The 17437-nt window shown below is 40.6% G+C and overlaps 1 protein-coding gene across 1 annotated transcript in view; it reads left to right on the top strand.

Moving 5' to 3' along the window:
* The window catches only part of LOC134572482 (complement C2-like), a 36387-nt gene that overhangs the window by 10998 nt on the left and 7952 nt on the right, over positions 1-17437 (top strand). Inside the window, exons 7-15 of the mRNA XM_063431471.1 lie at positions 1534-1667; positions 2490-2631; positions 4618-4752; positions 7681-7770; positions 7948-8088; positions 10315-10415; positions 15951-16050; positions 16791-16938; positions 17146-17222. Of these exons, the coding sequence (XP_063287541.1) occupies positions 1534-1667; positions 2490-2631; positions 4618-4752; positions 7681-7770; positions 7948-8088; positions 10315-10415; positions 15951-16050; positions 16791-16938; positions 17146-17222 (1068 nt within the window). The remainder of the gene's footprint in view (positions 1-1533; positions 1668-2489; positions 2632-4617; positions 4753-7680; positions 7771-7947; positions 8089-10314; positions 10416-15950; positions 16051-16790; positions 16939-17145; positions 17223-17437) is intronic.

Raw genomic sequence — 17437 nt, 5'->3', positions numbered from 1 at the left:
CCTAAGGGCTAAGTGTTATGGATGGTGAAAAATCCCTAAAGGGGACAGATAAAATAAAATATAGTATAGTACGGTTGTGAACAAGTGGTGAGGATAATTCTTTATTGGAATCACTCACATGGTTTAGAGCCTCTTAAGAACCGGCTCTGATCTCGTCTGCTGTTGTGTACTTAACGTGACACACACCCTACGCGTCCATATTAGGCGATAACCTCAATAGTGGAGATAAAAGTGGGAGAGAACAGGGAAGCAAAGCTAACCCTGGTGTAGACTCCTCAGTATAATAAAGCAATATAAAAATATAGGTTGCTTCTCACCTTATATAGAGCCTCTGACTTGGCTCTAAGCATGTAGGCGAATGTGTCAAATTAGAGTGTAACTACCCTTCTTTCCAGCAGCATTGATGATCCACCACACTTAATATTAAGTATAATTCACATTTATTGAAGTCAAAATAAAAACAATATAAATATATACAGAATAGTACTGGTGGTGTAGAGTCCAAGACGCGTTTCGCCAATTAAATTCAGCTTTCTCGATTGGTGGTGTTGATGCTGCCGGTTCCAGTTTAAATAGCTTGTAAGGGAAAATTGATTGGTGTGTGGAGTTTGTGATACATCCAATTACCAGCGCTCCTACGAGGGGGAGTGTGGAATATCAGCTGTGGGTGATCTATCCCCTAATAGTGAGGTCAGCACGCACTACGGAACGTGCGCGTGACGTCACTTCCGGGAAATATGTTGTGTTCCTAAACTATTGTACTAATAAAAGGCATAGTATCAAGAGCAAAATATGAATAATAGAGTATTAATAAATAGAATCCAAGTTCTATATATTTACATATTGATTTTAAAAATTATCAACAAGCGAGACAGTATTGTTATGGGAAGTGATCATATATATCAAACTTATGCATCCAAAGAGTGGTGTGTTTACTATGCAACCTTATGGACTTAATGACAACTTTGAATTATGCAATTTTTTATAAGAGAATAATAATCATTTTACGCTTACTTTTATTTGTACTTCACTTTAATGTTTAATCTTTATAATCAGTTTTATATTATGTATACATCCTAAAGAAATATCTTATATATATATATATCTTATATTTATATTCTAACAATGTATATGAAGTCGTCATTGATAACATATTAAAACCACTCTTTGGATGCATAAGTAAGATATAGATATAGATATAGATATAATCAAAAAGCAGGGTATAGGCGTTCACTAAAATAACTAAATACAAGGTAGCAATGAACCAGCAGGACTTCCCAATACCTGCTAATAGTGACCAAAAGTGCAACAAAAACAAAGTGTTAAACTGCGCCACAAAGATGCATAAAGTGAATATAATGTAGTTATAGTATATACATACATACAAGTAGTCCAATATTATGGCGATGTATATAGCCCTCAAAGGAGATAAAAAACAGAACGATAATAGTGCAATATGTCACATAAATATTAAAACACCTATTCTCCCAGCCTGCATGCCCCTGTTCTACCATTTATAATTCTCATCCACAGGCGGTGTGGGACGATCTATAAAAATAAAGAAAAATGGCATCTTGAATGTTTATATTGTTCTGGATGCATCACGCAGTGTGGGAGAAGTTAACTTTGATATCTACAAAGATTGCGCAAAACAGATTGTGGATGGGGTATGTAACATACTGCAAATGCGTCTTTTTTTACCATGCGTCTTATTTTGCCAAACCTCATCAACAATTTTCAACCATGTGATGATACGATGCAGCGCAGTATGCAATATCACAAAAAGAAAGCTTGCCGAGAGAGTGAATGAAAAAGGGAGAAAGAGAAAGGGTTAGGAAAGAGAGGAAAAAACAAGACGGACTTGCCATTTTTGTCTAAATTCTGCTCATTGGCTTTTACCTCACTAAAATTCAGTGTTTAGCGAATTAACCCTGTAATGTTAGGCCTCATACAGTAAAATTAGATTTGTGAGGAACTGATAAGAGAACTACAAATATGTATTGATTAAAATATTTTCGAGTGAGTACCTTAACGTGAAGCAGATGTGGTGTTTTCAATATGATAGTTGGAAACCCCTTTGCCCCGTAGACTGAAAGATGATCATTGATCTTCAAAGTAACTACAACTAAAAGAAATGGCAACTCCCAAATTTACCGCTGCTCGTTCGTTTACAATATAACATTACTTCATGTATTGTTGATTTCAGATTAGAATCAGTAGCATACAGTGGTATATGGTTTACAGCAAGCCCCACCACAACAATCAATGCGTATCGTGCCAAAAGGAACTTTGTCAAGACCCATAGTAAGTCATTTTGTATTTTTAACGAGCAGTGGTGGATTCGTAATCTGGTTGCCATTTCTTTTAATTGTAACTACAAATATGAGGCCAACGCAACTGGACAGAAAATGTAGTCAAAGGTCTTAACCTTCCAATTACTTTGTTAATTTTCCACAATGGAAGTCTTATCAATGTTCTCTGTTCTGCAGCTTGGCCGGTTTGATATGACAGTAGAATTTGGAGTGATCTCCTATGCAACAGAAGTCAAAGTAGTGGTCAGAATTCACGACAATGATGCAGACTACAGTGATACGGTGTCTGATACAATTGAGAACAATCTACAATATGCTGGTGAGTGACACAGCACCCCCTGATATCAAATTAATTGACTCCAATAAAAAGCCTATGTGAACAGACGTATAAAGAACTCCAAATTAACCTATATATATTAAAGTGTGAATTACTAAGATTTCAAAGTGAATTTAAAAAACACTGGCGAAGTTATTTACTAATATAATAATTCATAGTGAATCATTTAAATACAAACCTGTATTTCTAACGCTATGATGTCCCTGTACCTAACTTTATAGGTCTGTCCCCACAGCTTGGTTAAAAGGATTAAAAACCCTTTTTTCTCTTACCTCCTTCTAGCGCCGAGGCTCCCTCCGTGCTAGGTACTTTAGGTCTCATCCTCCCTCAATGGCATGATGGTGGGGCCTAATGCACATTTATGCTTTCCTATGGGAAATTTGAAATCGTTAGACATTCTCATGCAAAGCGTGTGGACGTCCAATGTCGTTTCATGGAGTAAAACTCTGTTAGGGACCAAGGAGAGGTGGAGTAAAGCCTTCAATGTAATCATTTCAGTTTCTCTAAAACAGCCATAATTTACATTGCAGGGTTAAGGTGACATAGGGCACTGCACCCAGACCACTTCAATGAGATGAAGTGGTCTAGGTGTCTATAGTGTCCCTTTGAGGTCAGAGCAGCCAAATTGAAAACACAGTGGACTTAGAGAATTGTTCTAGTTTGTCAGTTTTAAACCTTAAACCTGAAATTCATTTTGAATTCCCATTAGTTAAATACCCCGTTAGTTAAAATTGAAATGTGTTAAAGGAGGTTCCACCAGGAACTAAACCTTCTGTCATGGTGGTGTCATTTAAAGGGGCTCACAATGTAGAGATGACTTAGCTTGTAGAAGGGATGTCTTGACCTAACCAATAGTTCCCACAGATCGATCCCTTGGTTATGTAGTGCTCCTAGGCATTTCATACATTGTGACAGTGCAGCAGACGTTGGGCCAGAAAACAGCACGTCCTGTTTAGTTCATGAATGGATAACTGGTAATGGTCGGGACTGGTTGCTCTGGTAAGTTAACGGTTAAGGGCAATAATCAGGACAGTCATTCTATGAATGGTTAACAAACAGGACAGGCGACTCTGTAGCCCATGGATCAGCGCAGCTAAGAGGAATAGGCCTTGACAGAGCCAGGAGGTAGGCATAGCAGCCACAAGAAGCTCGTGACAGCTAGCATGCTGGGTGGTAGGGCGGAGCCATAATGGGAATTGCCTGGTTAAATCGGAGGGTAGATGGAGGAGAAAGTGGGCATCCTGAGGTTTAGTGTGGATTGGGCAGTGTTGCACGTGGTTGGTAGGTTCGAGCCCGTCGGTGGCTCCAAACCTGGGGGTGTGGTGGTGTCTTGGTACACCCTACACTGGAACTGGTGGGTAGCGGTGTCTTGGTACACCCATACAATGGATATGGTGGGTAGCGGTGTCTTGGTACACCCCTACAATCGATATGGTGGGTAGCCGTGTCTCTGTACACCCCTACAATTTAACCTGGTGGAAATGTGGTCATATTGGGCGGCCAGTTTCTGTATTAACATGTTATTTAGATTGTTATCTATTGTTATTATTGTGGGGTCATTGCTAGGGGTATGTTATGTATATGGGGGGATGTTAACTTTAATAAGAGTTGTTGGCAATGACCCCATTTGTTATTCCTTAATTATTTTATTAATAATTTAATAAAGCTGTGGACTAATTATTTCCAACAGTATAACCTGTGTCCGTGTTTTAATGGGGGTTTGGGTAAGGTTAGCGCATATGCCGGCAAATCCGACTGTGCGCCTGTCATGAGCTCTAAATAGTTAACTGGTAATAGTAAACAGGAACAACATTCATAGGAAATCAGTCAAGTGTAGTGTTAACGATTGTATATGAGTCCAGTCCAGTGACAAAGAATGAATGTTAGATCGATGTGACCAATAAATACCTTATTGTATAGTCAGTGGCTCCTGGGATTTAACCTGGTGTATATTTGTGTTTGTTCTAGATCACGCAGACAAATCAGGAACAAATACTAAAGCTGCTTTGCAAGAAGTGTACAATATGATGTCATTTCAAAAGGACAGATATAAAACTAAAGACTGGGAATCTATACAACATGTTATCATTCTAATGACAGATGGTACGGACCAATATTGTGTTTTATTGAAAATAATAAATATATTTTTTAAGTATTGATTTTTGTGTGAAAATGTCACTGTTTTATTTTTCTTCCGCCAGAATAATCACAGCAGCCGACAAGTTAGGTTGAGCAGCAGATAGGTAACAGTAGAGTCTTACCTAACATGGATACTCAGTCAGATAACAAAGTTACATAAAAACAATATGTATCATTTAAAAATATATATGATCACGCTTCATTAATGTTATAAACGTTTTAAAAAAAAAAAAGTGAAAGGAAATTTTGATGACAGTTGTCCTTTAAAAGGGACACTATAGGCAACAAAACAACTTAACAAAGCAGTTTTGATGTGTAGATCATGCCCCTGCAATCTCACTGCTCAATTCTCTGCCATTTATGGGGCGAATCACTTTGTTTATACAGCCCCAGGCACACCTCCTTGCATGTGACTTGCACTGTCTTCCTAAACACTTCCTGTAAAGAGTCATCTAATGTTTACACTTCCTTTATCGCAAATTCTGTTTAAGTTAGAATTTCTTACCTCCTGCTCTTCTAACAACTTGCTACAAGTTGCAGGAGACTCCTGTGTGTGATTCAAGTTTAAATTACAGAGCAGGAGATAAAAAAAAAAACACTTTCTGATTGAAAATAAAACAATTTTTAATGCAGGTTGTGTGTGTCACAGGCAGGGGAGGGGAGGCTAGGGCTACATAAACTGAAACAAAAGTGATGTAACTCTTAAATGTCGGAAAATTGAGCAGTGAGACTGCAGGGGTATGATCTATACACCAAAACAGCTTCATTAAGCTAAAGTTGTTTTGATGCCTATGGTGTCCCTTTAAGCTTGTGAAAACAGTGTGTGGAGGAACTGTTGAGTGGAAAGCGAGAGAGTTAGAGAGTTTAGATTTAGCAGAAAGGATATCATTAGTAACTTACCGTATATACTCGAGTATAAGCCGAGTTTTTCAGCCCATTTTTGGGGCTGAAAAACCCCAACTCGGCTTATACTCGAGTCAAGGTCTGTATTATGGCAATTTGCATTGCCATAATACAGACCGGGGGAGAGGGGGGCTGGCAGAGCTGTAACTTACCTGTTCTGCAGCTCCTGTCAGCTCTCGCGAGACTTACAGTGTGAGCTGATAGAAGGAGCTGCACGGACGGCGGAGAGGAGGAGAGAGCTGACAGGAGCTGCAGGAAAGGTAAGTTACAGCTCTGCCAGCCCCCCTCTCCCCCCCACTGAACTGCCACTGGACCACCAGGGAAGGAGAGCCCCCCTCCCTGCCATGTATCAAGCAGGGAGGGGGGACGAAAAATATAAATAAAATAAGAAATAATAATAAAAAAAAATAATAATAAAAAAAAGGGGGTATAAGGACCACTGTGGGAGGGGGGGGGGTATAAGGACCACTGTGGGAGGGGGGGGGGGTATAAGGACCACTATGGGAGGGAGGGGGTGGGATAAGGACCACTATGGGAGGGAGGGGGGGGATAAGGACCGCTATGGGAGGGAGGGGGGGTATAAGGACCGCTATGGGAGGGAGGGGGGGATAAGGACCACTATGGGAGGGAGGGGGGGGATAAGGACCACTATGGGAGGGAGGGGGGGGGATAAGGACCACTATGGAAGGGAGGGGGGGATAAGGACCACTATCGGAGGGAGGGGGGGAGAAAAGGAACACTATGGGAGGGAGGGGGGGGATAAGGACCACTATGGGAGGGAGGGGGATAAGGACCACTATGGGAGGGAGGGGGGATAAGGACCACTATGGGAGGGAGGGGGGGATAAGGACCACTAGGGGAGGGGAGGGGGAAGTAAGGACCACTAGGGGAGGGGAGGGGGAAGTAAGGACCACTAGGGGAGGGGAGGGTAAGGACCACTAGGGGAGGGGTGAGTCAGGACCACTGGGGGAGGGGGGTGAAGGAACACGGGGGTGGGGAGGTAAGGACCACTGAGGGAGGAGGAGGGGAGGTCAGGACATATGGGGGGGGGGCAAATATCCTTGCACCGGCCCTGCACACACTGCATTCATACACACACTGCATTCATACACACACTGCATTCATACACACACTGCACTCTTACACACACACTGCACTCATACACACACACACTGCACTCATACACACACACACTGCACTCATACACACACACGCTGCACTCATACACACGCTGCACTCATACACACGCTGCACTCATACACACACACGCAGCACTCATACACACACACGCTGCACTCATACACACACACGCTGCACTCATACACACACACGCTGCACTCATACACACACGCTGCACTCATACACACACGCTGCACTAATACGCACACACGCTGCACTCATACGCACACACTGCATTCATTATACACACACTGTAAATAAATATTCAATTAATATATTTTTTTTAGGATCTAATTTTATTTAGAAATTTACCAGTAGCTGCTGCATTTCCCACCCTAGTCTTATACTCGAGTCAATAAGTTTTCCCAGTTTTTTGGGGAAAAATTAGGGGCCTCGGCTTATATTCGGGTCGGCTTATACTCGAGTATATACGGTAAGTAAGATTTGTTTGGTAGATTGAAGAGAGCAAAAACCAAAATGTAGACTAAAAGTGATCTTTGTGGATGCGTACAAGTCACTCTAGAAGCTTAAAAGTGAAGGGGAGCAGTTATATGGGACTGTAGTTAGGAGTCGCAGGGTGAAGAGATTACTTTTTCTTTTTTGTGAGAAAAGATTGATGAATGAATATTTGAAGGGAGTGGAGAAGACCCCAGAATACACAGAGATATTCATGATCTGATGCCCGGTTTTTTTTCTGGTCTGTACTATAGCCTAATCTTCCATTTGGCAATATCACTATTAAATTGTGTTTTAGATAAAAAAGAGTATACGGTTAAACGGATATTTATTCACTGTTTCTTGCCACTGCAGGTAAAGCGAACATGGGCGGACACCCTAAGGATGTTGTGAGAAAAATCAGGGATTTCTTGAACATCACACAAGAGAGAGAAGATTTTCTAGGTTCGACGTTTCACATCTCCCAGACCAAACTCGGTCCATTCTCCTCGCTTTCCCCAAAATTCTATTTTTTCCTCTCACTCTTTTCTATACTTTTTCTCCCCGCTATATCTCTTGTCTATGTACTTCATTTACCTAGCGTACGTTCTCATAACACTTTTTGCATGTTCTCCCCGCTAGACGTGTATGCCTTTGGTATTGGTGTTAACGCCGTTGACCAGGTGGAACTGAATGACGTAGCTTCTAGAAAGGATAATGAAAAACATATGTTTATCCTGGAAAATGCAGAAGATATGAAGACAGTATTTGCAAAGATACTGGGTAAATCCCATGCAAGCATTCCTTATTTCTCACTCCTTCTACTTAACCTTTTATCTTGCCTTCTCTCTGTTTATACTTTTTTTGTCACCCACTTTTTCCCCCTCAAATTTCTCATTTCTACAATACAAGTTTATAAACAGTTTTACAAGTTTCCCTGGAATCAGGCCAGGAGAAGAACCACTGCCTCACCCTGAAGTGGTTATGGTGCTTAGAATGCTCCCTTAAAAATGAACTAGATTCTCCATTCAGATGCGATTTTTTCAAGTAATTCCTAATGATAGAAATGGGACAGTGATATTTATCTAGTTTACATTCTTTCAATTCCCTTGTTTTTTTTTGTTTTTTTTTAATTCTTTATTTTTGGTGCAAGTAAGATTAACAAACATTCCTGTGGCGCCACGACAGCAGACACAGGTGAAATAATGCTTACAGGGTCATGGTGATATACATTTGCACATTTTTGTTGTGAAAGAGGATAACATGCTAGTAACACTTATTGTAATACCAGAAACACTGATAAGTAAAATTAACGAGAATCATTGCTAAGAATATCATGTCGCTCTATACTGGGATACATCAAATAGGTGGGTCTGCGCAGTATGTAACCAAAAAGCAAGAGGTGGCTTGCGTTGTGCAGGTAAAGCTCTAAAGGCAGGCTATGTAATATGCATGTACATGCGCCGTGTACTACCACTACCTCGCGCTTAATAAGTTAAGTAGTCTCAGGATTAGGAAAGTGCCTCGCGATAGTTATAGAGCCCCATCAGCAGCTACCATTTAGGAGAGCTATATCACATAAAACAATATCACAGTTTTAACAATACTATGTGCTTTTGAAATAATAACATCTAGGCTGTTGCAAACGTGACTTAATTATTTCTAGTTAGGCATAGACTATTGGTTAATTTAGGCACTGTAGAAATTCCCCGAGGGAGGCTCCCCAGGTAAATCAGGCTAAAGACTCTCTATAAGATCAAGATAATGGAAACAGGCTAGCAACGTAAAAATAAACAGTTGTTACTCAGTTGGGTAATGTCTCGCATGCCTGATTTGGAGGGAATTATAAGTATGGTAAAACAGGCTTAACTGTGGGTCAAGACCGATAATAGGGAGCGGCTGGGTAAGATCGGCAATTGTGGGTTTGTGTCCTCCGGTGGTAGGGGACTCGAAGCGTGGAGAACAGAGCTGCAGAGGGTTGTTCTGCCCCTTTCAGCCGATGCCCTTGCTGAGTGCTAGCCCAGGGCGTGGATGCGAGGTGAGTCTTAGGGAGTCCATATAGCCCCGTGAGTTCTGTTGGTTGTCGGTGTGTCGGAGACTTGGGTTGGTGCGGTGATCCCACAGGTGTGTTTGGTGCCGGTTAGCTGCACCTTGCTTTTCCACGTGGGGCTCAGCTTCATTCTTTCTCCGGCGTGAGCGCAGTGATGTGCGTGCTGTCTGGGGCCCACGGTTTAGTTCCCGGGCTGGGGAGAGTCCCTTAGGCCATCTTCGTGCCGGTGGGTGACGCTGTGATGCGTGGCCCTTTTGCCCGAGTGGTCTGGGTACACGGGGTAAGCCTCTGTCGGAACGCTGTGTGTTGCAGCATCGACGTGTAGGGCAGATATGTTTGCGTTGATTCCTTGCTCGGATGGTCTTTGGTGCTGGGCGATGCCTCAATCTTCGAGCTGTTTGCTGCGGGTCGCTGGGTTGCGAACGCTTTGAGTGACCGGGAGTCCAAGCTGGTGGGGTTTGATTTAGCTTACGCTCCAGCTTCCTCCAGAATGCCTCAAAATGGAGGTGAAGTCGTGTGAGTATATCATGTTCGTCGAGGGAGCCGTTAGCATATGTCGGATCCGCCATTTTAATTGGGCCCCTTGTTTTTTTTTTATAGGTTAATCTTTTATTTTTTTATTTCAAAGTTAACTTTTTATATATACCATATGCTGTATATTTTCATAGTCCACATTTTCAAGAGATCAACAAATATGAATGCCGAACACTTTTGTATTTTTATTTTGAGCAGCTGACACAAGCTGTTTTAAACTATTGGATCGAATATTTGTGTTATGCTTTCATCCATTGTATCCTGCACAACGTGCTCATTTGACATCTTTGTGTCGCCACTAATTCCATTGTGTTGCTGCATGTTGAAATGTTATTTCATATGTTATACCATTTTGCTGTTATGCTTATTATATACAGTAACTGTATAATGATCATACCCAAGTCACTTGTGTTGAATCTCTCCAGATCTGAAGACAGTGGGTGACATGTGCGGAATTAACGAAGAACATGGGGAGACAAGTAGAGAAAATTGGAATTATCTCCATCCATGGACAGCCAAAATACAGGTAAGCGTTAAACTGAATCAATTAACCAATTTCAGGCACACCATCTTTAAAAACTATAGTTTGGAAATTTCATTCAAGGTACGGAAAGAAAGAAGGTGTTGTATGGAAGGGTTAGAGAAGACAACTAGAAAGGAGATCCACTTTCAAAGCTCGAACTATGGTCTCGATTTAAGAGTGCTGGATAAGCATTTCAAATTATTTAACATTATTAAAAAATATTTTAATTTCATAATATTTTGTTATTTTTTTTTAAATATATTTATTTTATATATATTTTTTCCATAATATATTATTTTGAAAAAGATAATTTTAAAAGCTTATCCAAAAATACTGAATTATTTGAAAAGCTTATCCAAAACTATTAAGTTGAGGCCTACATAGAAACATAGAAACATAGAATGTGACGGCAGATAAGAACCATTCGGCCCATCTAGTCTGCCCAGTTTTCTAAATACTTTCATTAGTCCCTGGCCTTATCTTATAGTTAGGATAGCCTTATGCCTATCCCATGCATGCTTAAACTCCTTTACTGTGTTAACCTCTACCACTTCAGCTGGAAGGCTATTCCATGCATCCACTACCCTCTCAGTAAAGTAATACTTCCTGATATTATTTTTAAACCTTTGTCCCTCTAATTTAAGACTATGTCCTCTTGTTGTGGTAGTTTTTCTTCTTTTAAATATAGTCTCCTCCTTTACTGTGTTGATTCCCTTTATGTATTTAAATGTTTCTATCATATCCCCCCTGTCTCGTCTTTCCTCCATGCTATACATGTTAAGATCCTTTAACCTTTCCTGGTAAGTTTTATCCTGCAATCCGTGAACCAGTTTAGTAGCCCTTCTTTGAACTCTCTCTAAGGTATCAATATCCTTCTGAAGATAGGGTCTCCAGTACTGTGTACAGTACTCCAAGTGAGGTCTCACCAGTGTTCTGTACAATGGCATGAGCACTTCCCTCTTTCTACTGCTAATACCTCTCCCTATACAACCAAGCATTCTGCTAGCATTTCCTGCTGCTCTATTACATTGTCTGCCTACCTTTAAATCATCAGAAATAATCAGCCCTAAATCCCTTTCCTCAGATGTTGAGGTTAGGACTCTATCAAATATTCTGTACTCTGCCCTTGGGTTTTTACGTCCAAGATGCATTATCTTGCACTTATCCACATTAAATGTCAGTTGCCACAACTCTGACCATTTTTCTAGTCTACCTAAATCATTTTCCATTTGGCTTATCCCTCCTGGAACATCAACCCTGTTACATATCTTAGTATCATCCGCAAAAAGACACACCTTACCATCAAGACCTTCTGCAATATCACTAATAAAAATATTAAAGAGAATGGGTCCAAGTACAGATCCCTGAGGTACCCCACTGGTGACAAGCCCAAGCTTCGAATATACTCCATTGACTACAACCCTCTGTTGCCTGTCACTCAGCCACTGCCTTACCCATTCAACAATATTGGAATCCAAACTCAAAGATTGTAGTTTGTTGATAAGCCTTCTATGTGCAACAGTGTCAAAAGCCTTACTGAAATCGAGGTAAGCAATGTCTACTGCACCACCCTGATCTATAATTTTAGTTACCCAATCAAAAAAATCAATAAGATTAGTTTGGCATGATCTCCCTGAAGTAAACCCATGTTGTCTCTGATCTTGAAATCCATGTGTTTTTAGATGTTCAACAATCCTATCCTTTAACATGGTTTCCATCACTTTCCCCACTACTGAAGTTAGGCTTACTGGCCTATAGTTGCCCGACTCCTCCCTATTACCTTTCTTGTGAATGGGCACAACATTCGCTAACTTCCAATCTTCTGGGACTACTCCTGTTATCAATGATTGGTTAAATAAATCTGTTAATGGTTTTGCTAGTACGCCACTAAGCTCTTTTAATAGCTTTGGGTATATTCCATCAGGTCCCATTGACTTATTTGTCTTTACTTTTGACAGTTGAAATAGAACCTCTTCCTCTGTAAACTCACGTGTAATAAATGACTCATTTATCCTTTTTCTTAACTGAGGTCCCTTTCCTTCATTTTCATCTGTAAATACCGAACAAAAATATTCATTGAGGCAGTCAGCTAGACCTTTATCCTCATCTACATACCTTCCTTCTTTTGTTTTTAATCTAACTAATCCTTGTTTTACTTTTCTTTTCTCATTTATGTATCTAAAAAAGGTTTTGTCCCCCTTTTTTACTGACTGTGCTATTTTCTCTTCTGTGTGTGATTTGGAAGCTCTTATAACTTGCTTAGCCTCTTTCTGCCTAATCTTATAGGTCATTCTGTCTTCCTCACTCTGGGTTTTTTTATAATTACTAAATGCTAACTTTTTGTTTTTTACTATTTTGGCTACATCTGTGGAGTACCACAGTGGTTTCTTGAATTTTTTGCTTTTACTGACAAGCCTAATGCAATTTTCTGTTGCCTTCAGTAGTGCAACTTTTAAATAATCCCATTTCTTTTGGACTCCATTTAAATTGCTCCAGTCTGATATTGACTCCTTTACACATATTCTAATTTTGGAAAAGTCTGTTTTTCTAAAGTCTAAAACTTTTGTTTTTGTGTGGTGTGACTCAGTCACTGTTCTTATATTAAACCACACTGACTGATGATCACTGGATCCTAAACTTTCACCTACAGTAATATCTGATACCAAATCTCCATTTGTTAACACTAAATCTAGTATGGCCTCTTTACGAGTTGGCTCCTCAACGACTTGTTTTAGAGACAATCCCAGTAGGGAGTTTAGAATATGTGTGCTCCTGGCACAAGTAGCTATTTTTGTTTTCCAATTTATATCAGGAAGATTAAAGTCACCCATGATGATAACTTCCCCCTTCATTGTCATTTTAGCTATTTCTTCAACTAGTAGATTATCTAACTCTTCAATTTGTCCTGGGGGCCTATAAATCACACCTACACGAGTTACTGTGTGATTACCAAATTCTAACGTAACCCAAACTGACTCTATGTTCGCCTCACTAACCTTTATTAGGCTAGATTTTATGCTATTCTTTACATACAGGGCCACCCCTCCCCCTTTCTTGCCTTCCCTGTCTTTTCTATATAAAGAGTACCCTGGTATTGCTATGTCCCAGTCATTTTTCTCATTATACCATGTCTCAGTAACAGCGACTAAATCTACACTATCAGTTGCCATTATTGCCACAAGTTCATGGATCTTATTCCCTAAACTGCGAGCATTTGTAGACATGACTCTAAGCTTATCATTTTTTTAACACACTTGCTACAGGCACCTTCTGTCCTTGTTTTGGGGGACAATTGGATTGATGTTTTATCACCCTTTTGCCCCCCCCTCCTAGTTTAAATACATCCTAGCAAAACCTCTGAACTGCTCACTGAGAACATTTGTTCCCTTTTGAGAAAGATGCAAACCATCTTTTTTGTACAGTTTATTTCCATTCCAAACAGAGCTACCATGAGCAATAAAGCCAAATCCTTGCTCCCGACACCATTCACCAAGCCACAAGTTAAAGTCCCTAATACGCATCCGCCTGTCATTCTGAGTGTTATGCACAGGCAGAACTTCAGAGAATGACAATGTGGAAGCAACCTGCCGTATATCATTGGCAAAAACACTAAAAACTTCCTTAACCTCTGAAACCTCATTGCAAGCCAAGTCATTTGTCCCTAAATGGACAAGTACATCCAATTCCCCTTCCTGCTTTGCTTGCTTAACAATATTACCGATACGTCTCCTGTCTCTGTGAGCAGTAGCTCCGGGAAGACACCTCACAAGACCACCATTGTCCATCTCCACACCTCTTATGATGGAATCCCCCACCAACAACTGCTTTCTATTAGGCCTCACCAAGCCTCTCTGCACAACACCACTAGCCTCAGTGCCTCTCTGCACAACACCACTAGCCTCAATGCCTCTCTTCACAACACCACTAGCCTCAGTGCCTCTCTTCACAACACCACTAGCCTCAGTGCCTCTCTGCACAACACCACTAGCCTCAGTGCCTCTCTGCACAACACCACTAGCCTCAGTGCCTCTCTGCACAACACCACTAGCCTCAGTGCCTCTCTGCACAACACCACTAGCCTCAGTGCCTCTCTGCACAACACCACTAGCCTCAGTGCCTCTCTGCACAACACCACTAGCCTCAGTGCCTCTCTGCACAACACCACTAGCCTCAGTGCCTCTCTGCACAACACCACTAGCCTCAGTGCCTCTCTGCACAACACCACTAGCCTCAGTGCCTCTCTGCACAACACCACTAGCCTCAGTGCCTCTCTGCACAACACCACTAGCCTCAGTGCCTCTCTGCACAACACCACTAGCCTCAGTGCCTCTCTCCACGACACCACTACACTCTGAAAGTGCAGAAAATGAATTATGTAGAGCAACAGACTGTGCAATATGCCTTTTATCCACAACTCCAAGTCTACCAGATCCTACAGTAATCCATCTGCCATTCCTAGTATGTCTCTGCGGCAGTGGCTTTGCAGCAGTTCCAGCCTGAGTTTGTTTACCAGATAATTTACAAATCTCAGACTTCAAAAATACAATCTCCTGCCGCAAAATAGAGAACTGTCTACAGATTAGACAACAACCAAACCTCCAAAAAGTGGAACGTGAAACAAATGCAAAGCAACTATTACACTGAACTAAGTCTGCCATTTAAATGAGGTGAATAATTTAAATCAAACAAACCTTAACTAATATCCTCCTGAATACCTCAGATTACCTCCAGTTTATCTCCAGAATATCTCCAACCACACACACACTTAGAAGCAACACTCTCCAGAATATCTCCAACCACACACACACTTAGAAGCAACACTCTCCAGAATATCTCCAACCACACACACACTTAGAAGCAACACTTAGATGAAGCAACCAAGCTCTATTAGCCAAGCTAATGACAACTACCCTTATATACTCCTAAAATCACCTCCCACTAGGAATGTTTAACACCTGGGTAGGCCTCTGCTTATTAGCAAACAATAGCTAATTTAAATAGCAATCAATAGCAAGTAGCTACCTAATCCAATCAAATGCCTTATAATTACCAACAGGAAATCAAACCTTGTGCAGTCAGTAACCTTTTCCTACAGATGAATCTTACCTATAACAGTAAAAAAGAACTCTTAGCACAGCTCTTAGACAGTTGAAGCTTCTGTAAAACTCTCCAGAATATCTCCAACCACACACACACTTAGAAGCAACACTTAGATGAAGCAACCAAGCTCTATTAGCCAAGCTAATGACAACTACCCTTATATACTCCTAAAATCACCTCCCACTAGGAATGTTTAACACCTGGGTAGGCCTCTGCTTATTAGCAAACAATAGCTAATTTAAATAGCAATCAATAGCAAGTAGCTACCTAATCCAATCAAATGCCTTATAATTACCAACAGGAAATCAAACCTTGTGCAGTCAGTAACCTTTTCCTACAGATGAATCTTACCTGTAACAGTAAAAAAGAACTCTTAGCACAGCTCTTAGACAGTTGAAGCTTCTGTAGGCCTAGGTATGTTTTTCTTCTTTCTTTCAGACGCAAGCTTCAGTACCTTGTTTGGGGTCTTTAATATCAAAGTCCTGGGTCCTCACAGCAGCCCATTGTTTCAAAAAAATTCCAACCCAAGTTGAAATTGGTAAGAAATCGCAATGATGATGACGATGATGACATGGGAACTTTATTTTAGAATATATGAAGAGCCAAATGTAATTGCAGGGACTCCATCTGATCTTGGGATGGTTCCCACCAAGAGACACAAGCTTAATGCCTCATTCGCAAATTGTCCCATCCATAATAATAATTATTATTATTGCAATTTATATAGCGCCAACAGATTCCGTATACTCTGCAGTAATTCCTCTCTCCATTTTGGCGATTTGGGCCAATTCACTAGAATTCATGGTTCAACATCTAAAACGGAATTGGGTTATTGTCCTCGTTGAATTGTAATGAATCGACATGTAAATTGCACAAAAAAATAAAATAATTAAAAAATTACTAAAAAGCTAAAATAGTCGAGATGGATAATTTCTTGACTTTTTAGAATCCTCTGTTTATGCAAACCGGCTATTTTGGCCTGAGCTAAGCCATTTCATAAATGTATTATTTATTGTATAAAGTCACATGACTGAAAGGTTACACAGGTTAGATTTAGAGGTAAGCTGAGATTGTATATTTCCCAATTACCATATGGATTACAGTTATAGTGTATATGTGCAGCTGTGTATCATGTGCTGTCTGTTTCCATGAAATCCAATAAGTGAAAGCATACCATATCTGTGATTTAATAACCTTGAATATTATGCACACGGAATGTCCACATCTCTCGTGTTTGCAGTTTGACAGCCATCTCTGATCCCATTATAATTCTCCTAGGACCCTTGAAGTTTGCTGTAAAGGGCTATAAGACACACGAGTGTTACAACCAAAGCAGGAAAGCATCCATTGGGCTCAAGGAAGACTACGATTATGACTTGGGTCTTATACAACTGGATAGCACTGTGACCTTTTCACAAAATGTCAGGTAACATACACAATCGAATGCTGGGACTCTGTCAGAAAAATTGGTAGAAGGAACCATTTCTCATCCCGCTAAGATGAGATGAGCAGTTCTAAACAGAAAGGGCTTAATGTGGAAGAACACATATGGAGTATATTGCATGATGGACTCTGCACCTTATAGAAAGATTTGCTTGCCTACGTTAACTTTATCTACATTTTTATGTGACAGGACAATCTGTATCCCTTGTACGGAGCCAGCCAACAGAGCAATGAAAAAGACTGCTACTTCAACCTGCAAAGAACATAGTAATTATCATTGTGCTAGTCTACTGTGTCATCCTGTGTCATTCATCCCTCTGTTTCGGTTACCTATCATATTATATCTTTCATCAACCCTACTGTATTTATAATTTTTTCAACACTATCTACCAGCCACTGTATTGTGCCTAACATCCTAGTGCCAACTGTATTTATCATCCACCCAATCTGCTTTATCTATCATCCACCCAACCTACTGTATC

The sequence above is a fragment of the Pelobates fuscus genome, chromosome 9 (genome assembly GCF_036172605.1).
Source record: "Pelobates fuscus isolate aPelFus1 chromosome 9, aPelFus1.pri, whole genome shotgun sequence".
Lineage (NCBI taxonomy): Eukaryota > Metazoa > Chordata > Amphibia > Anura > Pelobatidae > Pelobates > Pelobates fuscus.
This window is presented reverse-complemented; position numbering and strand designations above follow the sequence as displayed.